This window comes from Rhea americana, unplaced genomic scaffold, assembly GCF_003343005.1.
Source record: "Rhea americana isolate MKP2758 unplaced genomic scaffold, rheAme1 scaffold_27, whole genome shotgun sequence".
NCBI lineage: Eukaryota > Metazoa > Chordata > Aves > Rheiformes > Rheidae > Rhea > Rhea americana.
The window spans coordinates 7,350,996-7,373,094 of record NW_028186390.1 but is presented as its reverse complement, the minus strand read 5'-3'; the positions used below and the strand labels follow the sequence as shown (position 1 = coordinate 7,373,094).

At 59.6% G+C, this 22,099-nt stretch overlaps 3 protein-coding genes and 5 non-coding genes across 8 annotated transcripts; 6 read left to right on the top strand and 2 right to left on the bottom strand.

Moving 5' to 3' along the window:
• Positions 1 to 422: 422 nt before the first annotated feature.
• RPS8 (ribosomal protein S8) lies at positions 423 to 5,460 on the top strand. The gene is made up of 6 exons (XM_085308159.1): positions 423 to 510; positions 1,299 to 1,405; positions 1,803 to 1,902; positions 3,284 to 3,459; positions 4,435 to 4,564; positions 5,302 to 5,460. Exons 1-6 carry the CDS (start codon positions 507 to 509, stop codon positions 5,409 to 5,411), a joined length of 627 nt encoding a protein of 208 aa, XP_085164285.1. The 5' UTR covers positions 423 to 506; the 3' UTR covers positions 5,412 to 5,460.
• LOC146594202 (small nucleolar RNA SNORD55/SNORD39) lies at positions 1,148 to 1,232 on the top strand. Its single transcript, XR_014896260.1, has one exon. It is a non-coding gene; the product is annotated as a small nucleolar RNA SNORD55/SNORD39 (small nucleolar RNA).
• Positions 1,600 to 1,703, top strand: LOC146594201 (small nucleolar RNA SNORD46). Its single transcript, XR_014896263.1, has one exon. It is a non-coding gene; the product is annotated as a small nucleolar RNA SNORD46 (small nucleolar RNA).
• LOC146594200 (small nucleolar RNA SNORD38) lies at positions 3,740 to 3,812 on the top strand. The gene has a single exon (XR_014896261.1). It is a non-coding gene; the product is annotated as a small nucleolar RNA SNORD38 (small nucleolar RNA).
• LOC146594199 (small nucleolar RNA SNORD38) lies at positions 5,019 to 5,090 on the top strand. The gene has a single exon (XR_014896262.1). It is a non-coding gene; the product is annotated as a small nucleolar RNA SNORD38 (small nucleolar RNA).
• A 778-nt stretch (positions 5,461 to 6,238) lies between the features above and the next one.
• On the top strand, positions 6,239 to 6,368 carry LOC146594197 (small nucleolar RNA SNORA35). The gene has a single exon (XR_014896264.1). It is a non-coding gene; the product is annotated as a small nucleolar RNA SNORA35 (small nucleolar RNA).
• Positions 6,369 to 9,783: 3,415 nt separating this feature from the next.
• Positions 9,784 to 13,175, bottom strand: BEST4 (bestrophin 4). The gene is made up of 8 exons (XM_085308173.1): positions 13,024 to 13,175; positions 12,621 to 12,715; positions 12,126 to 12,359; positions 11,464 to 11,618; positions 11,306 to 11,383; positions 10,968 to 11,120; positions 10,549 to 10,629; positions 9,784 to 9,942 (listed from the first exon to the last, which is right to left on the bottom strand). Exons 1-8 carry the CDS (start codon positions 13,173 to 13,175, stop codon positions 9,784 to 9,786), a joined length of 1,107 nt encoding a protein of 368 aa, XP_085164299.1.
• A 1,976-nt stretch (positions 13,176 to 15,151) lies between these two features.
• On the bottom strand, positions 15,152 to 18,194 carry LOC146594195 (uncharacterized). Its single transcript, XM_085308172.1, has 2 exons — positions 18,101 to 18,194; positions 15,152 to 17,025 (listed from the first exon to the last, which is right to left on the bottom strand). Exons 1-2 carry the CDS (start codon positions 18,144 to 18,146, stop codon positions 15,773 to 15,775), a joined length of 1,299 nt encoding a protein of 432 aa, XP_085164298.1. The 5' UTR covers positions 18,147 to 18,194; the 3' UTR covers positions 15,152 to 15,772.
• Positions 18,195 to 22,099: the final 3,905 nt, after the last annotated feature.

Genomic DNA, 22,099 nt, shown 5'->3' with positions numbered 1-22,099 from the left:
GAAACGCCTTGGCAGAACACAGACTCGTTTGCGCCCTGCGTTTGACTCTCTGGACGAGCCAACTCAGCAGCATTGCTCCCGCCTCTCGGAGACAGCGCGCTGGCGCCCAGCAGGCTGCACTCCCTTGTCCTAAAGGCACGTCCCCCGGGCATCACCCCCTCCACCCCGGGGAGCCCCCCGACCGGCCCTGCCATGCCGGTTTTTCACAGCAGTGATTTTCCTTTTGCTCTACTTTGCGAGCAAAGGCGACTGCCCTCAGGCCCATTTTTGTTTCCCGCATATCGTGAGAAGCTGGGGAAGACGGGAAAGGGCGGGCGGGCGGCAGCAGCACAGGCCCGCACCGGCCGCCGCCATCGCTGCRCACCCCCCTCCCGCCGCGCGACGTCGCCGCGGAGTGACGCCCCGCCCAGCCGTCGCTGCTGGATGACGTCAGAGCCTCGCGAGAGCTCGCCCCGCCAAGGCGCCCCGTGATCCTCTGCGCCCCCTCTTTGCGCCAGCGCCTGAAGATGGGTGAGTGCGGCCGCCGGCATCCGGCTCCATCCGGCTCCATCCGCCCGCCGCGCCGCCGCCGCCGCCTGCCCCGGTCGCCGCCGCCCCCGCCCCGGCTGCCGCGCGCGGTGCCGCCGCCCCACCTCCCCCGCCGGCGGTGGTCGCCGCAGCCGCGCCGAGGAGCTGGCGGGGGAGGGCGCCTGGGCCCAACATGGCGGCGGAGGGGGGGTGGCGGCCGCGCCTCGCTGCGGCCCCGAGCGCGGGCTGTGGCCGGGGCAGCGCCTCCGCAGGGCCCCCGCGGATGAGGTGGGGCGGCTCCTGCGGCGGGCGGGGGTGTGGAGGGGGGGAGCGGTTGACTCTTCTGCAGGGCCCGTCTGGCGACGGTAGTCGCTGCAGGGGATGGAGTGAGGGATTTCCTTATGGGGCAGCAAACCGCATAGGATGGGGTCCCCTACCCTGTGGGGAACCAGTGGACAGGGGTGTCTGTCGTAGGGTGCTTAGCAGAGTTGGGTGAATCCTTCCAGGAGGAGSGGTCCAGCAGATGGGGTAAGATGGGAAGCTGCTCCCCAAAGAGGGGGCACCTGGCAGACCGCATGGGATGGGGGGAGTCTACCCACCATGTGCAACCCTGCTGGAAGGGAGGAGATCGAGGTGGCTCTGAGTATCAATGATGAAGCATCTCTGACTGCTGCATGAGGCTGAATGCACTGTGCGGATATTAACCTTGGAGAGCTGAGGACTCAGAGCCTTGTCCTACCATGGCCAGACGGTATTTGTGCCATCATCTGACCAYGCTGCTCTTCATCCAGGTATCTCCAGGGATAACTGGCACAAGCGTCGCAAGACTGGTGGCAAGAGGAAGCCCTACCATAAAAAGAGGAAGTATGAGCTGGGGCGACCTCCTGCCAACACCAAGGTGGGTGATTTAGGGGGAATGGTCAGTAGTTGTTCCTGGTTTTGTTTTCTTCAAATTTTTGTTGGTCAAATACTATTAGAGGTTTAAGTACATACTGTGCTTTGTGAGTGGTTAAATATCTGTCACTGCTTCTTTAAACTGGTATATTTTTCCAACACTTGACAAACACAGTGATAAATTTTGCAGTAAAAGGCAATTGGAGTGATGAAATTTTCACCTTAGGTAGATGCAACAGACCGTCTTGGTTGCTTACTGCATCTGCCAATGCTGGGGCTTGTCATAGTTACACTGACCACATTGCCTTGGAGCTTAGGACTAGGCTGGGTTCCTTCCTTCTGTATGGGCTGTGCACCATACCCATGCTAATGACRCTGTAATTTTTTGTTTCTGGCTGTAGATTGGCCCACGCCGAATTCATACAGTGAGGGTTCGTGGTGGTAATAAGAAATACCGTGCCCTTCGGTTGGATGTTGGCAACTTCTCTTGGGGATCTGAATGTAAGTATAATATAAATCTGATCTGTTTCAAGAGAGCAGTCTTCATCATCTCTTGATGATGCAAGTATGAATTTCTAGGCTATTTTTGATCACTGGAGATAGCAAAACTGAGCCTGAAGCAATATGCAAACTGATGATAACTTTGACCTTATGTGGGCTTAGGAGACTTGGATGTCTGTGCTAAGCTCACAGTGATTGCAGTGTCATAATTGCAGTGAGTGAAATACTTGTATTAGTTYTTTTCTTGGGGTAAGTGGGAATTACAGAGGAGTAAAAGAGCACTTAAAAAACTAAATATTGGTAGAGGTTTATAAATGTGATTTGTTTGCTGCTCAGTTTATCAATGACTATTTGCTAAAGGTTAGTTGTCCTGTACAAGAGGGAAGAGCATAAGGATTTCTCTGAGCAGAAATGGTTCCAGAGGGTGTTCTGGATGCTGCTTTTTGTAATTGCTACTTCTGCATTGCTAAGTGAGAGTGGGAACATAGAAGTGAGAGGAGAGTCTTAAAGATAACCTTCTTCATCGRTTATTTTATCCGAACTGTTACATAAAAAGCATGTATCTTGAGCCTGAGTCCCAGTCATTGTTGCTCAGTACAGTGGTAAAAACCAATGGTAAGTAAGGCTGTGTTTCAGTGAACAGTGTGGCGAGGGAGAAAGCAGGTGCTTTTGCCTCAGTGATCACAGAGCCTTGTCCACGCTGAGAGAGCTGTAGTCTTTTATAGGTAGTATCACAGAAGTAAAGGGACTGACAGTACTTTGCAGAGCAAGAATGAGGTATGTGAGTGAGGAGAAGGAAACTCAGCTTGATTCTGGCCGCACTGTGCCTGTCCTTTGTGTATGTGGAGGCCTGGGTCTCTAGGGTTGGCTGCTGCTAAACAGTCAAATCTGGTAGCTAATACTGAATGTTTTAAGTGGGTCATGAAGGATCAAAACATGAGCTTGCTCTCAACTTGCTCATAAGCTCTGATCGTATAAAAATGGTTTTCCAGTATGTGCTGCCAAGCAGTTTCGTTCARTACGGCTTATTTCAGTAACTGTGTTGGTGTCTGCTGAAGTATCTTTCAGGCCAGAAACTCTTATTTTCAGCATCACTCAGTGTTATGTGAGATGAGTTCCAGCAAGGCCACAGATCCCTATTTTTCATCTAGAATGAATCATTTTTCAGGAAGAGGCTACTGTCCTAGGAACAGAAAGTTGGACTGATGAAAGAAGAGATGCATCTTTTAGTTAAACTAAAGGCAGTGCCAGGGAAGCTGGAGGACGTTTGGGTGAACTTCAAAGTGTGAGATCAGCGTTTAGGGTATGTGTGAGATGCTGTGGATTGTATTCTCAGTTACTCGACTGCTGTAGATACGAATTTATACTCTTGTTTTGAAAGGTTGTACTCGCAAGACGAGAATCATTGATGTTGTCTACAATGCTTCCAACAATGAATTGGTGCGGACAAAGACCCTGGTGAAGAACTGCATTGTTCTTGTTGACAGCACCCCGTACCGGCAGTGGTACGAAGCCCACTATGCCTTGCCTCTGGGACGCAAGAAGGGTGCCAAACTGGTATGTTTTGGACTGTGTAGTTTCTACAAGGCTGAGAGTCATTTTGACTGCTTGACAGAGTAGTCTGCCTTGCTAGATGCAGCTTGCCGTTATTAGGGAACAACACCTGCTGGAATGGATGGGATTGGGTGCTCTTCGGTAATAGCTGTGGTTGTCTGGGCTGTGTTCTCATCAGTTACTAGAATAAATATGTCTCCATTTACAAAGCGTTCTGTACCACAAAGCATCTCTGTGAAATTGTACCTGTTTGTGCACAAGGACCTGCCTCCTATCAATTGGTCTTCTAATGATGATAGCTTTGTCCAGTTCTGCTACTGAAGGGAGAGCGATGACATCTTATGGTGCTGAGGAAGACTGTGAAGGTCAGGTCCTTGCGCTGAGGAATGCTCACTTCCTTCTGATTAGAAGCTTGTTGGTTGCTAACTGAACTGCTAGCTTAGGGTTTTTGGTATTTTAAGATGTCCAGCTTCATCATCTTTAATTTTGTTTTAAAATCCAAATGCCACATTKTTAAAGGTATTTAAATCCTCTTTGTGCTGACTGTAGTTGAAGCACTGAGAGAGCTTGTAACCTGTTCTGCCATGGCTTCATCACAGCCAAGTACTCTTTCATTGTGTTGGGAAGGGGAGAGAGGATTCACTTTGTGTTGGAGGAGGATTAATATATCAAGAAAGCTTTGTAGTTTAGTTTGTCAAGAGAGCATCCTGCCCTAGGATGCAGTGCTCTGTTGTCACTGGCGAGTTCTAGATAGTAACGTTGCATATCATGGTCTCAAAAGTGAAAAACAGCACCTGACAGTGGATATTGGAGTGCTTGTACCTTTGGAGAGTATGACTCAGGAAACGCAGTAATGCGGTGCTGAGAATAGAAGGGGTTTTTTTGATATTAGTGGAGAAAAAGTTCTGCAGCCTTGAGCCTGCTCTAGCAGAAAGTAGTCATATGCTTCACCTTCTCCATTTATGGTCTTATTTTTAGACTCCTGAGGAGGAGGAAATTTTGAACAAGAAGCGTTCAAAGAAGATCCAGAAAAAATACGATGAGCGAAAGAAGAATGCCAAGATAGCAAGTATTCTTGAAGAGCAGTTCCAGCAAGGAAAGCTACTCGGTGAGTCCCTGGAAGCATTTGTGTGGGTGAAGATGAGGGATTTCAGGCACAAACAAGGTGCCAGAGCAGATCTTACTTTTGATCTTGCGATCACTTAAAATTCTACAAGCAGTGATAAAGCTAACTGCAGAATGGAAGTAGGGACTGTGCTCTTGGCATTCACAGGAGTATTTTGTGGGTATTAATTCTAACTTCTRCTCTTTGTATCTTCTCTGGAGATAGCTCTGCTCTGGCAGGAAGGGGAAATCTGATTCTGGAGCTTGAATTGCTGTATGTCCCAACAAAGCTCCTGGAACTGATCACCCCTTGTCAACATTGGAGGAGATAATGGAGTATAAGGCGAGACTTTAAAAATRAGCAGAGATACGTAGGCTGCGTTTTGTGTCAGAAAAAGCCCAGAATAATCATGTAATGGCATTTAACAGTTTCAAGTTCTGGTGTAAGTCTTTGAAGTCTTCTGGTGATGAGACCTTTGTCCAGTTCTGCTACTGAATTTGAGCGATGACARTTTGGAGATCTGAAGAGGACTTCATCGGGTACTTAATCTAGTAAAGCAGATTCCACAGCAAGATCTCTTAGGGGGAGGTACTTAAGTCAGTGCATAAACTGATACCTGTTAACTGTTTTTTGTTCTTGATGCATRCACAGAGGCTGCCTATAGTGTTTCTTTCAGTTTGTGTATGTGTTGGGATTGTGAATTGTTTAGTTCCCTTTAACTGAATGACTTCTCCTTGCAGCTTGCATTGCCTCCAGACCTGGACAGTGTGGCCGAGCTGATGGTTATGTTTTGGAAGGCAAGGAATTAGAATTCTACTTGAGGAAGATCAAGGCCAGAAAAGGCAAATAAATATAAACTAGTCTACTGAAAGACCGAATAAAACCAAGAGTCTATACTACACTTAATGGGTAGCGTGCTTATTTGTGTGTGCAGGTTGCAAGGGRCTTGGGTAGCTCCTTGTGCCTGTAGAACATGAAAGCAAGAAGGATCTCCTGGAGTTCTAGGACGGTGATTTTATGGACCAAATGGATGTGGAGAAGAGTTGTCAGATGAAGCATGTCAGCAGATACCGAACCCCAGTGCTGACAACTCTAACTTCTGGGGATATTTTTTWCTCTTGCATGCATAGCTGTAAAAGAAGTGTCATGAAGCTCAAGTGGGAAGGACTAGATGAACTATGAGGACCAGTTTCTTGGTGTGGTCAGTGCTGGAAACCTGAGAGCAGCAGGAAGGTACAAATGTCCATCCCCACTGGAGTTCTGGCTTCCTGGGAGCTGGTGGGGTCTGGCTGGTACATGTGCCACTTTTTTATGGTTAAGATAAACACATGTTGCATTCAGGATCTTGGAGTGAAATCAGTGAGGAAAGTAGCCCAGCGGTCAGTCCGTGGCCTGTGCTCACACCCAGCTGCCTTAGAGGAGAGGTGTGTACAGCCTCAGAGTTTCCATTTCTCCCGTTAGCACTTGCAACTGTTGCAGTATTTAAGTCTGGATGAAAACTTGTATCTTACTGCACTGCTGCTGGCATCTGCCATTAGCTTTCCAGATTGTATTTACTTGCATCCACAGTTGTAGGCCAGCTGCCCCTTTTGCCCTTTCTCAGCATTTCCTCGCATGTTGGGCATTTGCTTTCTGGGTTCTGTATTTGGTTTCAAATGAACTGTTGGCTAAACTTGGCTGCACTGTTAAGTGACCAGCTGGTCTTTCCCTGACCTCCTCGGTCTCATTCCGGTGCAAGATGAATTCCTTCTAGCAGAAGGGCCAGGCTCCCTCCATGGTCTGTCTCTTTCGAAAGCTGGATACAAGCCCCATCTTCCCACCCTATTGCATCTGGTGGGATTGGAAAGCCATGGTGAACAAAATGGCACCGAATACCACCTYCTCCCCCAGTCTGGAAAAGCTAATTCCATAGAGCTGCTGTCTTTAAAGAAAGTTAGTGTGATTAAACCTCCACATCTAATTGCAAAATGTTGCATGTTTTTTGATGTGTTTTTTAGGGTGAAAAACTGAGCTGATGGAAGGGCTGGCCCCTGAGGGGTTGGAGCAGGGCAGACTTCCGCATACTTACATGTCTAGCCAAGTGTGGACAGGGCACGCTTGGCTCCACTTCTACTATTTTTACAAACGCCTCCTTTATTCATAGGAGGTCCCTGGTGAGGGAGGGTGCCTACAGCTTAAACGTCCCAACTTTTAGCTCTGAACTCAGGGAGCTAGTCCGTGATCAACTCACCCCAACCAGGACCGTGGTAACTGAAGGATGCAGTCAGATCGTGGTGCCTTTTTCCACCAGGCAGCCCTTGGCTCCTTCGCTGCAGTCGGTACTGATCCTGTGTCTCTGGTGCCTTGATGCAGACTGTTGCACAAATGATTGCCTGGAGTTTGGGAGGTGCCAGGTTGTTTTTCCTGTGATGCTCTGGCCCGGCTGCAGCGTGTGACAGCAGGAGGTGCTAGCGGGCTGACCTGCCCGAGCAGCGCAGGTTCAGCCTGCTCTCAGGGGCAGGTGCCTGGGGGCGGATCTGTGCTGCAAAAGTCGACACATCAACCACATCAAAAAAAAAAAAAAAAGTGCTTGTTGCCTGAACGGCCGCAGCAGCTCGGCTATGGTGTGAGCACGTTACTGCTGCCTTCTTGCAGCTCAGCTCTGCGGTCGCGTCTGCAGCGCAGCAGAGCTGAGCCCCGACAGGCGTAGCTGGCCGCTCTTCGGGAATCGCTGGAGTCAGGCCCGAGCTGGGTGTGATGTTTGCACAAGCACATTCCTTCTCCATAGTGATCTCGTGTAAACTTTCCCTGCTTTCCAGCAGCCGCCCTCTTTCCAGAGAGGTGGGGCGGACTCGATAAAGGGCGCTCGAGATAGATGCGTCATGTCTGCTTCCTCTCTGCTTCTTCTCTCCCCTCACCCTCTGCAAAGCGCAAACACAATTCAGGGTGTTTCTGGGGGACTTTGTACGCGAGGAGAAATTGAGGCTCGCAGCAAGTGCCAGGTTAGTGTCAGTGCAGGAACTGCAAACCTGACTCCTGATGAGCAGGTTTATAAACCTAATTCATCAATGYGCAGTGCTTGTAAAGCACATGGCCTTACTGCTTGGAGAAACGCAGCTGCTAAGGGCAACGGCCCGTGGGAACCAAACAGCACTTTGCAGGGCAGACAGCCCGAGCTAGCGCCCGCCCTGCACCTCCGGCCCACTGGAGCCCCACGCTAGGTGTGACACGGGAATGGGACAGGGTGGCAGCTGGTYGGGGCGTGTAGCACCTCTGGCTCCCACGATGACACAGGCTGCAAGGCCGTGAGTATCCTGGAAACAAGATTTACTATTCCTAATCTAACCTTGGCATAGTGCCACAGATACATATGGTGATTTACCTGCCTGGGAAAGGGGAAGTCTGCAACGCACTGAGCCAGAAAGAGGCGGTCACGTAGCTAGCTGGGGTTACACGCAACTTCGGTTAGCTTTAAGGAGGTGACAGCCTTTCCCAAGCCCAATCTAAAGACTTCACCGAGTTCTGCAGGCTGTTCTGAGGGCTGAGTTAATAAAGCTTTTTTTTTTTTTTACAATAAACAGCCCACAATTTATTCCAAGTGAGTTTTGTTAACCTGCGCCTCGGGAAAAACATGTCTCTGGGTGCAGGAACACTTCTACAGGGGCTGAAAGCATTTTTTTTCATTTGGTCTAATACCAGTAAAATTCATCCCCGCAGACCTCACTGGTGTGAGTCCACAGGAGCTGTGCCATTGTTGCCCCAGGAGYACATGCATGGTCCTTGACAGTTGTACTTTAATGCTGAGTTCAGCAGCTTTCTGGACAAACGCGATGTTCCTGCTTGTCTCACTGCTGGGGATTATTTGCATCAACAAGAAAGAACCTCAGAGCTGAGGTTGGCAATAGGTTTATTAATATTGAGGGGACCTCTCCATCATGGTGTTAGTTTTCTGTAAGACTAATGTCCTGTGTCTCACCCCTTGCTTTGAGTCTTGACTGTCCACTGTCCCCGCGCTTGGCCTGGCAGCAGGCAGTAAGCCTGAGACAGCTACGGAGCAGGAGGATCATCATGTGGATGGGCTGCACCCTGAAGTATTTTGGCTAAAAGCTAGCTTTGAATGCTGCGTGCCCAACTCTAAACCCACCGGGATCTTCCCATCAGCTTGAGGAAATCCTGGCTCAGGTTTGGGTGGTGAAAGACCTGGTGAAGTCCCACTTTYGGATGGGTAGGACAAGGGGAGGTGTCCGTGGACAAGGAGCTTCATGGCTGGCTGTGGCAGCATCTTGGACACTTGGCAGCTGGGGGAGCTACTCTGCTCCTGGGAAGGGGAGGGCTGCGGAGGGGAGCATCACGGCAGCCCCACRACATCCTGCTGGTCCACACTGATGTTCTCGCTGGATGGTGCCTTCACCTTGATCTGTGGCAGCTCCTTCTTCTGCTTTTTGGAGGCCTCTGGCAGCTGGGGGGCTTTCAGGTGGCCGCCAGGCATGGGGGACTCACTGGCCTGGCTTTCCTCATCCTCTGTTTCCTCCTCCTCAATGCGAGCCACCGCCTCGACATCCTCAGAGCGGTTGGAGTAAGGAGAGGGGGAGCCGCTGTCYGCCCGGGGACGCCGCAGGTGGGGGTGGGCTCGGTAGCCCCGGCTGAAGTTTTTGAGGCTGATGGCGGGGGATGCAGCAGCGAGGAAGCGGGTGAGCAGGGGCGTGTGGATGCGCGGTGAGCTCGGCAAGGCCTCCACCGGCTGGCTCTGCTCCAGGTCCTCGCACATGCTGAGGGGAACATGGGAGGGATGAAGGTGATGGGGGGACCCAGAGACCCTTCCTTTGGGAAATAAGTCCCTCTCTGGCTGGAGATGGGGCAGGAGGCTTGGTGGGAGAGCTTGCCTTTCCCCGCTGGCACTAATAGGATGAAAACCCCAGCTTGGCTGCTAGACAGGGACACTGAGGACCACTCATGGCCTCTGCCCACGTGTGTTTGCAAGTTGAGTGCAGCTCTGGCAGGCTGCGCTTGTGCCCCTGCAGCTCCTTCATCTGACTGTGCTATTGCCACCCCAAATGCTCCCCTGCATTTTCTCCTGCACCCGATTCYGGCTGGACAGGCCAGCCTTGATGGTGGCACTCAAACCACAGCAGGGGCATGGCCACTGTGTGCCCAGGGTAGACCCGTGCCGCAATGGGGAGACACGGCTGCAGGTGACCCCCATCGGGGTGTCCAGCTTCAGGCAGCGCCGCAGTGCCRCGCACTCACCGCATGTCGAAGGTAGAGCCCAGAAACGAGGGCTTCAAGGTCTCGGCGGCCGTGGCCGTGGTGTAGGGGGGCTGTGCCGTGGACTCGTTCCAGTATTTGTCCTTCCCAGCCAGTGGCAGGTTCTGGTACATGTCRTCCACGGAGAGCAGGGACACCTGGGCAGTGCAAGGGCAGGGGACATGGGTGGTTTGTGAGGACATGAGCAAGACCCTGCAGGTCTGCAGGTCCTGCCCCCAGGGCCCACCTTGCTGGGGCAGGACTGCAAGGGGTTGGGGAGGCTCTGGGCTGGGCTGATCTCCTGGCTGCTTTGGGGGTTTCCTTCTTTTCAAATACTTCCCCAGCGGTGAGGGGATGAGCAGCGGTGCTGGGTGCCGAGCGCAGACCCCTGTGCGCAGCGGGTGCCCACGGCCAGCCGCTGCGTCCCTTCCCTGCACCGCRGAGATGCCTCCGCTCTGGAGCACAGGGCACAGGCACAGCCCAGGGAGTCCCCAGGTCCTCTGCCGAGCCAGGTAGCTCAGGCTGCACCAGAGGCCTCTCCAGCAACCAGCTCAGCTGCCGTGGGGGCACAGACCAGAGGAGGGACGGGGGATGGAGGGACAAGGTGCAGCCCTGCTTCTCTGCATGGGAACCTCCTTTGGGCAAGGATCTGCAAGGCCAGGAGCAGAGCAGGGGGCCTTTTTTTTGGGAAACGATCCCATTTCCTGGGGATGTCCCTGCACCCCAATTGCAGCAATCCATCAAAACAGCAGCACGAGACCCACCTGTAGGTTCCTGTCTATCAGCTTGTTGGTCTCAAAGTCATCATCATCTTCCCCAAAAGGGTTAATGATCTGCTCTGCAACCTGAGGAGGGAGGCAGCCGGGTGAGACAGGGGCACTGGGGACATGGAGGRACCTGGGACACAAACACCTTCCCACGGGGCTCTGCAGCTTGCTGTCCACCCGTGGGGCTCACAAAACCTGCAGCCCTGGAACCCTGTGGTGAGCCCCCTCCACCGCTTGGGGCCCTAGCGTGGTGGCTGGGCACAGCAGACGTGTCTCTGCGGGGATGTGGCCTGATGGTGCTGGTGTGTTGGGGTGCATGGAGTCCCCAAGGTGCTCAGAGGGCACAGGGACAGCTCAGGACCCCCACAGCAAAGGCCAGCTGGGGGCTCACATTGGCTGCATGGTGGCCATCTCACCTTCAGCCAGCCGGCGTAGAAGAAGAACTGCAGGAGGGTGGAGAGCGGAACGTACATGTCCAGGTCCCCTTCCTGCCCTGGCTCCAGGGGCTCCAGGAACTGCCGCCCGATGAGGCAGAAGGCGAAGAAGGAGTAGACAGCGATGGTGACAACCTGCCGGGAGCAGGGGGTCAGCCAGCAGAGGCAGCGGCACATCCTGGGGCCTCTCTGGCTGGGAAGGGGCACGGGGGAGCTCGGCATGGGAGATGTTAGGTAAAAGAGGCTTGGCCACTTGCTAAGGGTATCACGCACTTGGGGACCCTGAGGTCCCCGAGCGCGTGGAGCGGTGGGACACCCACCTGCGTGTACACCAGCGGGATGCTGATCCAGTCGTAGTGGAACAACATGCTGCACTTGGCCCGGTAGAGGTTCAGCTCCTGGGCAGAGAGCGCAGCGATGGGTTACGCAGCCTTCGCACCCGCCCTCGCGGTGCCCCGTCCTCCCCGTGCCGACTCACGTCCATGAGCAAGCGGAGAGCCACGTCGTCGCGCACGCGGCCGTCCCGCCTGGCCTGGGCGGCCAGGTTGGTGAACCACACGCAGGGGATCCAGTACTTGTTGAAGTCCGAGTGGAGGCTCTCAAACTTCTTGCGCTCGTCCTGCGTCATGAAACCTGCGGCCCGGGAGGGAGGAAGTTGGAGAGAGACTCAGCACCCCGATCCCAGCTGCTGTGCCGGCAAGGAAGAGGTGTCCTGAAACCTACAGCAGCCACACAGTGCCCTGCTGTTTTGGGGACCGTCCCTGGTGGGGACGTAGGGTTTTCCCAGCCTGCAGTGAAACGGCAGCCCCGGGAGCCCCGTCCCTGCACTGCACCGCGGGACAGGCTCCGGGGAGATGGAGAGGATGTGGGGCTCTTCCGCGGCATGGGGCTCCTTTGGGAACAAATGCCTATGCARGGAAACAACCCTTCCACACTGGGGGTTGTCTGACTGCCACTCCACGTGTGGGTCCTGCTCTCCTCTCCATGGATTTTGGGCAGTGATGCCTGCAGGGGGTTGGGATGCTGCCCCCACTTCCTGGCCTCTCAGCACCCTGCACAGTGATGGGGACATCTCCTGGGCCTCTTTCCTTCCGTGCAAAGCTGTCATCCCTACGGGCTTTACCCTGTGTCCTCCCTCACCTGCTTCCACCACGTGGTCCATGGTGGGGAACCTCTTGAGCACGCGGGTGCTGACGGAGCGGAGGATGAGGACAGCCGAGAGGTTGGCGTAGCGGATGAGGGTGCGCCGCAGGATGCGCCCCCTCTCGTCCTTGCCATGGACGTTGCTGGAGATGACGCACATGAGCTGGTCGGGCAGCGGGATGCTGGTGTACTGGGCCCACCACCGGTTCACAATCAGGGTGACGTAGAAACCTGCGCCGGGAGAGAGCGCGTGGGGGGCCCTGCGCGGCAGGGCGGGCAGCGGCCAGGCCAGCGTGGGCCCCGCTGGAAGTTACAGCAGGGCTTGCCAGAGCTGGGCGGCGGGCTGAGACGAGGACGAGCGCGCGGGGAGACCTGCCRGGTTTCTAGGGGTGCCGCGGCAGGGAGATAGAGCGCGCGGGGCCGCCGGTGCCGGCGGGGGGAGCACGGAGCCCGGGCGTCGGGTGCAAGAAAGGCCCCCGAGAGGAAGCGTACCTAGGACGAACGACATGGGGATGAGGTCCGTGGAGCGGTTGCAGTACTGAGCCACTTTGGTGTAGAGGCGCTTCTGGTCCTCGGTCAGCAGCCGCCTGCAGCGGGCGCGCAGCGGCATCAGGGGCGAGCGGCGGGGCCAGCCCGCCACAAAAAGCCCTCGCTGGGGGCCTGGCCTCTCGCCGGCCCTCCCCGAGTGCCCCCCGGGGTGTCCCCTGGGCTTCCCCCTAACCAAAGCTACCCCCACCCGGGGCATCTTCACGGGTCCCTGCCCCGAGGCGCTGCACCGCGGCAGGTGCCCAAAGCTCTCCCCAGCGCCCCGGGGACCCCCGGCGTGGGCGACGGCGAGGGGCGCAGGCTTGCAGCGAGCGGCACGTCCTGCGGAGACGYGCCAGCCCCCGCTCACCGGTAGACGAGGCTCAGCGCCGCGTACAGCACCACGAAGACGATGAACTCTTTGTAGAGCAGCTTGTAGATGCTGCCTTTCCAGCGGAAAAGCAGCTTGGAGAATCCCCCAAAATGGGAGTTGGCGACTTTCAGCGTGTAGGAGACGGTCATAGTGGCACAGCCCAGYGCCTCAGTGCTGCAGCCAGGACAGACAGACGGACAGAGGCGTTACCCYGGGGGCACGGCTCTCCCAGAGCTGCCCCCACCCCAGCCAGGGGTGAGCCAGCATACGGAAAAGGGTAAGGATGGCYCAGCTAAGGGGAAAGCACCCTGGTCCAGCTACAGGGGGAAAAACGGCTGTTCAGGAGGAAAACAGCCAAGGGTTTAAAGGAGAAGGCCTCAGCTTGCTCGCTGCTGCCCGGACTGGGGAGACCGGCGGTTCCCGCGGGCGGCCCGGCTGCAGAGCCCGCGGGCGCTCGCTCCCGCCCGCCCCGCGCGCTGCTGCCAAGCGTGGGTGTCCAGAGCAGGCTCCCCCACACTAACAGGGGTGCAGCTCGCGGCAGGGGCTTAAAGGCTTCCGTGGCCCCCCACCCCGGGCCGCATCCTTGCCCCTCATCCGCGTCGCCCCTGCGGCCCCCCTTGACCACCCCGCAGCTGCACCCCCACCCGCCCCCTACCTGCCCTCGCTGCCGTCCTCTCCCAGCGCGCCAGCACCTCTTCCCCCTAAATACCCGGCCCCGGCCGCGCGGCCGAGCCCCCGCGTGATGGATTGGGGCTGTCACAGGCGGGGAATGGGGAACTCCAGCAGGTCCCACCTCCACCTCCCCGCAACCGGCYGCAGCGGGAGGTGTCCGTGGGGCTGCCGGAGCCGGGGGCACGTGGCAGCTCCTCGTCCCTCCGCGTCCGCGGGGGAGCTCGGGGACGCCCGGGGCTGGGCTCGGGCCGGCGGGGGCCCTCGGCTGAGCTGCCCGGAGGGAGGGCGAGGGAGGCTGGCTAAGGGCTGGCGCGAGGCCGCTTTCTCAGGGCCTGGGAGGTGGCTGGGAGAGCAAACTCCAGCCGGGCRTGAGACGGGGGGAAACACCCATGCATGGCAGAGGCACGGGCGGTAAAACCCTGTCCTTGTCCCCAGGCCTCGCCAAGCCGTGCTGCTGCGCAGAGCCCTCCGGGCTGGGATCTCCCCTGTCCCCCGTCGTCCTGGGGGAGCCCCCCAGCTCCCAGCGCCGCGGGACGGGGCGGCCGCGCTGCTGGGACGGGGACCGGGGCCGAGCAAAGGCAGCGGCGAGTCGGGCCAGGGCCCGGGGCAGCAGCGGCTCGCAGGAAACGCCGTTTCCGCTGCTGGACGCAGCGCCACGTCCTGCCCTGCCCCGGTCCCTTCCTGCCCGCCGCCCCAGCCAGGCCCCAGGACGGCTCCGGCCTGCCGAGCGGGGGGCTTCCAGCCTGGGACATGCCCCGGGGTGTCCCTCAGAGTGGGGTGGGGGGCAGATCCCACTGCCCCCCACTCCGTCTCCACCCGCCCCAGCGGCTGCAGAGGGAGATGTGGGTGGCGGCGGGGGGACAAGGGTGCCTGTGCCCCCCAGGGCTGGAGCACCCACGGGTGCAGCGCACCRGAGGGGAGCCTGGGCGGGGAGATGATTTACAGCCCCTCCACCTCTGCCCTGGTTCCCAGGAGCTCTGCGGCTCCTGACCGGGCCCGGCAAACCCTGTATTTATGGCGGGCTGGCAGCTTCCTCCGCCGGGCTGTAAATCACACCTGGGCTCGGCGCTGGTGCTGCACGGTTTTGGAAAGGTTTGGGGAGCGCAGGGCTGCGGGGCTGCCCCGAAGGCCTCCCGGGGGGACCCGTAACCCCGCTGGGGAGCCGGGGACAAACCTCCTCGCCGCGCAGCCCCCTGCAAAGCAGCAGGGGAAGCGCTTGAGAGTGGGGGGGGGGGCAGCACGACCCTGTGGCACTTGTAGAAAACCCTCCTCCCTCCCAGGACTCTGCCCTTCGGCTATGGAAATGGCAGATGGGTTTTGCTGGCCYGAGCAAGCCGTGGCGGTGCAGCAGCGCTGCCGGTAGCAAAAAGGTTTATTTCTGATCGACAGCGGGCGCCTGCAGGGCTTGGCGGCGGATCGGGAGAGGCAGCGGGCGAGGGACCCCCGTGCTGTGCTTCGGGGACCCCGGGCTGCCCCCTTGCAGCGAGCCGCTGCCAGGCGCGGGGCACCTCGCCCGTGCGTGACTCCGCAGCCTCGACGCAGATCACGAGCGCAGAAGCAGAGCCAGCCCCGTCTGGGGCCCGCAGCCCCCGTTGTCTGGGGGCTGGCAAGCGCAGGGTCCGTGCAGGATGCCACCGAGCCCGGGCGGCAGCGTCCTGTCCTGGTCCCACAAAGAGAGCACGAAGGCCCCGGCCAGTAGGTCTAGGACACAGTTTTGTCGCCTGGTCCCAAAACCCGGCTGAGAGAGCCCACCCCTACCTCAGGCACCACCAGCCCGGGTGTCCCCAAACCCAGCTGGCCTGCCAYGGCCCCCAGTGCCCGACCCCCCTCGCCACCCCCTGCCCGGCTGCAGCACTGGCAGGGCACTGGCACAGCAAGCGAGGGGTGCAGGCGGTGGCACGGGGGAGGGGAGGGGAATTTGGGGGTGCAGCTTTGCAAACAGCCGTGTAAGCCACCGCAGGACAGCTTGCGCCTCTCCTGCTCTTCTGGGCTTCACCACCAGCCCAGAGGCACGTCCTGGTCCCCTGCCCTCCTCCCGGGGTGTCCGAGACACAGCCCTGAGTCCCGGCCAAGTTCAGTGCAGGTCAATGTTCTCATACTCCAGGTTGTCCGAGTCCTCCAGCTCGATACCAGGTACCAGGTTGTAATAGTTGGTCGACTGGCTCATGTACATCTTCTCCCGGTCGGCTGAGTCCTTCAGGACATCGCTCACGCTCAYGGTTTCTGCCTCTGCCTCGCTGCCCACCAGCTCCTCTGCCCTTGGTGGTGCTGGGTCTATGTGTGGTCCTGTGCCTGGCTGCTTTTTGTTAGCCAGCACCAGGGAACTGCTGGAGGATCCCACCTGGATCTCCACCTCCTCATAGAGGTCCTTGCCACTCTCCAGCAGGGCTGCAGAGGGCTGGGGCAGGACCTGGTTCCCCAGGAGCACCTTCTTCTCGGTCTCGGAGGGGGCAGCTGGCAGCTCATAGGGGACGTAGTGATGGGGCTCCACGGGCACCGCTGCATTGCTCGTCTCTGCCATGGCAAGGTGACTCTCGGGCCTGCTCTGAAAGCTGTAGTTGGTCTTTCTCTTCCGCCTGCAGAAGCAGCAGATGATGGTGGCAAGGATGAGCAGCAGGGGCAGGCAGATCAAGAGGGTGGTGAGGCTGTGCGAGCGGCACAGCTCGTCCCAGGGGATGCTCTGGAGGTCGGTGCCATGGTACCGCTCCGGCGTGTGGCAGATAACCTCAGCGGCCAGGTGGGGCCAGCTCCGCAGGTTGCTGAGCAAAGCACAGCTGCAGTCCCAGCTGTTGTTGGAGAGCTGCAGCCAGAGCAGAGAGGGCTGCAGGAGGCTGGCAGGGAGGAAAGTTAAAGCATTGAAACCCAGGTAGACCTCCTGGACCTGAGTCGATGCCTTCAGGAAGGACTTGGGCAACTCTTGGAGCTGGTTCCTGTCCAGATAAAGTACCTTCAAATTAGGAGCATCTTCCAGAAAACTGCCGGGGAGACTTTCTAGCTGGTTGTGACTTAAGTGCAAGATCTCCAAGGTAGGGGTGACTCCCTGGGTATTGCTGATGGCTCTAATGCTGCAGTGCGAGAGGTAGAGCTGCCGCAAGCCCCGAACCCCGGCCAGAGTGCCCCAGTCCAGGTGGGTGATGTTGGAGYTGGTGAAGTTGAGGCAGCAGGTCTCAGGGAGTGGAGCCGCCTGGAAGTCCTGGAAGTCCATGGGCCCTGTGCAGTTGCAGGTTTCTGGCACTGCTCCAGCATCCAGATTCGGTGCTGGCTCCAGGGCAAGGCTGACAGTGAGCAGGAGGCTGCCCCACAGGGGCATCATCTGCAGCCCAGGACCTGTGAGGGGAGCAGACGAGAGGACGGGTGACCCCCCGGACCAGCTCTCCCTGCTCCCTTTGCCCCAGAGACCCTGCCCAACTCGGGGGGCTGAACCCAGCTTCTCCCTGCAAGGAGGGGACCCTGCTCCTCTGCCCGCCCCTGCAGCACCCAGGGGGTGCAGGGATCCCGGCGGGTCCCTGCAGACACCATGACCCAGCTCCCGGGCTGGGCCAGACCCATGTCCCAGGGATGCTGCCCCCAGCCAGACCCAGGGATGCCTCAGCCCCGAGCGCCAGCTCYGGCCGGGAGCCCGCAGCGGGGAGCYGYTCCYRGGGCCGYGCTCGTGTCCCCGGGTYGGAGGCGCAGGCTGCTCCGCCGCCCACTCTCCCCAGCCGCCGCTGTCCCCACTCCCGTGGCCGGGATGTGCCCACCTGGGGCGGCCCCCGGAGCCCGCCTGGGCCCGCCACGCTTGCCTGCAGCCCCCTGCCCCTGCGCCCCTTCCCCCCCAGCCCTGCACCCTGTCCCCCTCTAATCCCTTGCCCCTGCACCTTGTCCCCTGCACCCCATCCCCCTCCAGCCCTGTCCCTCTTCTGGCCATTGCACCTCATCCCCCTCCGGCTTTGCACCTTGTCTCCCTCTTGCCCCTGCACCCTCTCTCCTCTCCACCCCACTCCATGAGCCACAGTCTCCCTCAGGCCCCCTTTACCCCGCTCCGGCCTCCCACAAGCCCTGGCCCCTCCAGCCAAGCTGTCCTCTGGCACCCCAAGAGCCAGAGCTCCCCCCCACACCCTACACCCAATCTGCCCTCTGATGCCCCTTCCTCTGCCCCCTCGCCCCCGAGGCAAGGGCCCTTCCAGTCCCCGCATCCCGGACTCCCCTCCATCCACGCCCCATCCCCCAGAAGCCACAGCCTCCCCCCAAATGCCCCCTTCTTTTCCYCCACAAGCCATATCGCCCTCCAGCCCCCCCCATACCCCAGCATCAGCCCCAGCAAGCGTTCCCCCCCCCTTCCTGCCAGCCTGGGGTCTGCCGAGCTCCTCTCTCTCCTGCGAAGGGGGTATATTTGGGGGGGCTCTGCCGGGCTGCTCCCCACCTCTGTGCGCAGCGCGGCTGCGGGGCCGAGGGCGCGGGGCGGACATGCCTGCAGGTTCGGGACCAAAGGGCCGGCCTCCCTCTCGCCGCTGGGCCCAGTACGACTTCCTTCCACCCAGCACAAGTCCGAGGCTGGGGAAGGAGGAGCCGGGGTTGGAAACGAGCACCGCAACCCACAGGAAAAGCGTAAATTGGCACTAATGCTGCTGGAGAGGAGAGCGGCGTTTGCACGCCCTGGAAGCGCGAGCGCGCACGCCGCCGTGCGCATGCGGCCTCGAGGCACCAGGCAAGCGAGGCACGCGCAGCGGGACCGACGGCGCTTTGCCTCCGGCGCCCGGTGGCGGCGGGACGCGGCCAAGGCCGGAGCCAGGGCGAGCGGGCGGGCGCGGGGCTGCGCTGCCGAAGGGCTCTCACGGCTGCACCTCACGCTGGCTCGGGGTGCAAAACAGCGGCGACAGCGGTTGCCCTGGCCCAGTGTTCGTGCAGCAGCCAGTGCCGCGAGCCTTTTAAACACCCCTGTGCCAAGGCCTGCTGCGTGCTGTCTGAGGTGCTTCGGAGACCTGGCAAGCTCAGGACATCAGTGGTAAAAGTGCTGGGCCATTCCAGGCTCTCCTGGGCCATCTGGGCCATCTAAARGGTGAACTGCAAGAACAGAGGCCAAGATGCAGCAATGTCTGAGGTGACACCAGTCTTTAAGAGTTTCCTTCTTGATTTCACCCCTGGCCAGATAGCCTGTTCAACACAGGCTGGGGCCCTCTGACACTGCTCCCACATCTGCAGGGCTCTTGCTCAGCTTGAGGATGTTCCAGCCTCATGCCAGTCCCCACCATAGTGGGAGAAGTATCTTCTCTCACTGCAGATTCATTGTTTGCATCCTGTGCACGTTGCTCAGGTCTCTTCCAAATCTTGACAATCTCTTGACAAAAATGCTGCAAACGTAGCAACCAACTGCTACACACACTGTGCCGGGGGATTTCTGCTGAGAAGCAGAGCCAGGGAAACAGAAATGGGGCAAGGAGGGAAGCCAGGACCACGCTAAACTTTTTCTGCCAGGGCAGGAGGCAGGAAATGGCCGTTTGGGCTGTTGCAGGGATGGGAGGTGCAGGCAGTGCACTGGCCAGGGGAGGGACAAGGGTCTGAGGGTGCCTCGGACACCACCGCACGCCGTGCTGGAGCCCGCTAATGCCCTGTGCAAGGAGCATGGGCGCCAGGAGCTGGGGAAAGCCTCCTCTGATGCAAACAGCCGCAGGTTCAGCTTCGCTCATCCTGCCCGCTGGCTGCCAGCGCTGCGGGGCTCAGCAGGGCAAGTTCTGAATATTGCGAGGGACGGAGATCCCACACCCTTGCTCGGCCTCTCTTCCAGTGTTTTACCAYGCTCATGCAGAAAAAAAATTTCCTAATATCCAGCTGGAATATCCCTTGATGCAGCTTGTGCTTGCTGCCTCTCATGCTTTCACTGTGCGCCTCCCCGAAGAGCCTGGCTCTGTTTTCCCTGTAACTCCCTTCAGACAGCTGCAGCCAGCAGTAAGGTCACCCCGAAGCCTTCTCTTCTCCAGACGGAGCAGACTGCTGACATTAAACTACGCTGCCCTCACCCCCTGCCCCAAACTTAATGCACAGGATAAATCCCACCTGAATGAGCGTTTTCAGCTACACCAAGGTGCTGGAGCAGGACTGGGGCCGGTGGGGGCTCTCCTGCAGCACACCATGGGACGAGTGCTCGCCCCAGGCAGCCCCAGGCAATTTGGGGTCATGCAGGCCACGAGCTCTGGTGCTGCAGGGCTGCGGAGAATAGGGTGAAACGGGGGATCTCTTGCCCCCACACTTCGGGCGCCTTGGAGGGGCAAGACGTCACCCTCTGGAGCTGACAGCAGTGAGCTTGTGGCTGATTTGGGGGGAACAAGCTTGATAAAGGGAGGAACGCGCCCCGAGCTGTCCACGCAGCCCCTGCGAACGGCGGGACCGCAGCTGGCCTGACAAGGTCCAAGTCTCGCACGGTCGGTCCCCGGTTCGGGAGTCTGGGACTCCTAGCTAGTCCCGGTCGCGGGATCCCAGTCGGTTTGCAGACCGGGAGCAGTCAGGAAGCTCCAGGACCTCCGTCTCCTTAAAAACCTCAGGCAAGCTGTCTRTTGCCTGCCCCACTCCTGGCTGCCCGACCGCCTCGCCTCCCTCCCGCACTCCATCGCTGTGCTCTCAGGATCAAACATTCCTGCTTCTCCTGGAGCTGAGCCGGCGGCGCCGGGAGCAAGGAGCACGCGGGTGGGATGGCTCCAGGGAGGAGCTGCGCGCACCCCGGGCTGCTGCTGTGCATGTCCGCCTGGTCACTAGTGTGAGAAGTCATGCCAGGCCTCTGGCGAGAGGAGCAGCAGGGAGAGGTTGCCGAGCCTCTCCCGGGGCTCATCCTCTCTCCCGGATTCGGGGCGGAGGGAGGAGGAGGGAGCTGCTCCCGGGGCTCCACCTGTCTCAGAGAGGACGTGCTGGAGCCCTGGCAGGAGACAGGGAGCTCGTCCATGCCCCCGAGCCCGGCCCAAGGGCTGGCTGCGAGTGGGAGCAGAGCCGGCGGCTCTCAGCCACCGCCGTCGCCCGCAGTGCCTGCAGCCGAGCCCCGGGGCAAGCTCGGCTCCGCTCCACCCTGCCGCCCCGGGGCGAGTCCCCCGGGGCCTCCTCCCCTGGAGCCTCCTCCCCCGGGGCACCCCGGGCGCCTCCACCCGCCCGGCTGCCCCCAGGCGCTGACTCAGCTCTGCCAGGGGAGCTCCCTGCAGCCGCCGAGCTGGGGCCTCCGTCGGAAAAACAGAGCTGCGCCGTGACGCGAGGCCGCCGGTGCCCGGGGAGCCTGGGGCCCCGGGGGAAACGGGCTGGTTTCTCTGAAGTGGCAGAGGGCTCCCTGCCTGCGCCTGGCGTGTTTGCCGCCCGCGCAGCCGGCTTGCACGTGCTTCCTGTACAAAAGCTGAGCGAAAAGCAGAGAGACGGGGAGCGGCGGAGGGGCGCGGGGGCCCACGCTCGCCTCCCCCRGGGCTTTCCTGGCATCGGCAAGGGGTTTAAGTTCTCCCCGCCGCCCGAGGGTGAGAGGAAACCCTGGGCTGTTTGGCCGGGGGGGTTCTCATGCAAAACCCTCAGCACGTTCAAAAACACAGGCAGCAGCCGCGAGCAGAGCCTGCAGCRCCTCGGGGCAGCAGAGAGGGGGACAAGGAGGGAGAACTGAGGCGCAGCGCGAGGGGCTGCGCAGGCGGGCGCCCTGGGAGCGGTACCCGGCGGGGGCAGGACTGCGGGGTYGGCTCGCGAGGGGCAGCGCTGCTGCTCGGGGTGCTCCGGGCGGCCACGGGTTTATGGCTGCTCTTACCTGGACGCCCCGYGGGGAGGGAGAGAGCTGCCCCGGGCACGCCGAGCAGTCCTGCCCGCGGCCGTTAGAGAGCAGCAGCTCCGTGCCGCGCCGCCCGCRCCTCTGTCCGGCTGGCACACGCCAGCGCCAGCCAGCTGGACACGGTGGCAGCAGCAGAGCCCGGGGGGAGCAGCGTCGGCGGGGGGACACCCGGGACGGTGTGGCCAGGCTCCCCGGGACACACGCGTATCCCTGTGACCGGCTGCCCGGGATGGTGCTGCTGGTCCTGGGCTGGCACCCGTGTGCCCTCGGGCCATGGGGCACTGGGGGGGACAGGACTGGGCTGACCTTTGCGGGCTGTTTGAGGGCCAACAGGGCCCTGGGCCATGCTGGAGCCAGGGCAAAGCCTCGCTCGGCCACACTGCTGCCACCTCACCCTCGCCCAGACACCTGTCCCGGGGCGGATGGCGGGTGCTGAGGGCATCTGTGCTCTCTACTTCACCCGCTTCTGCAAACCCAGCGGCATGGTGGCTGCTCCAGCCTGCGAGCAGCTGCAGCGCCCTCCGGGGAGGGCCCGGGGTGAGCTCCTGCCAGCTCCGATGCCATGGGGGGAGGAAGGGGCTGGGGGCAGGGTGAGAGGGGGCTGTGTGTATATTTATGGATGTGGACAAGGAGGGGGCT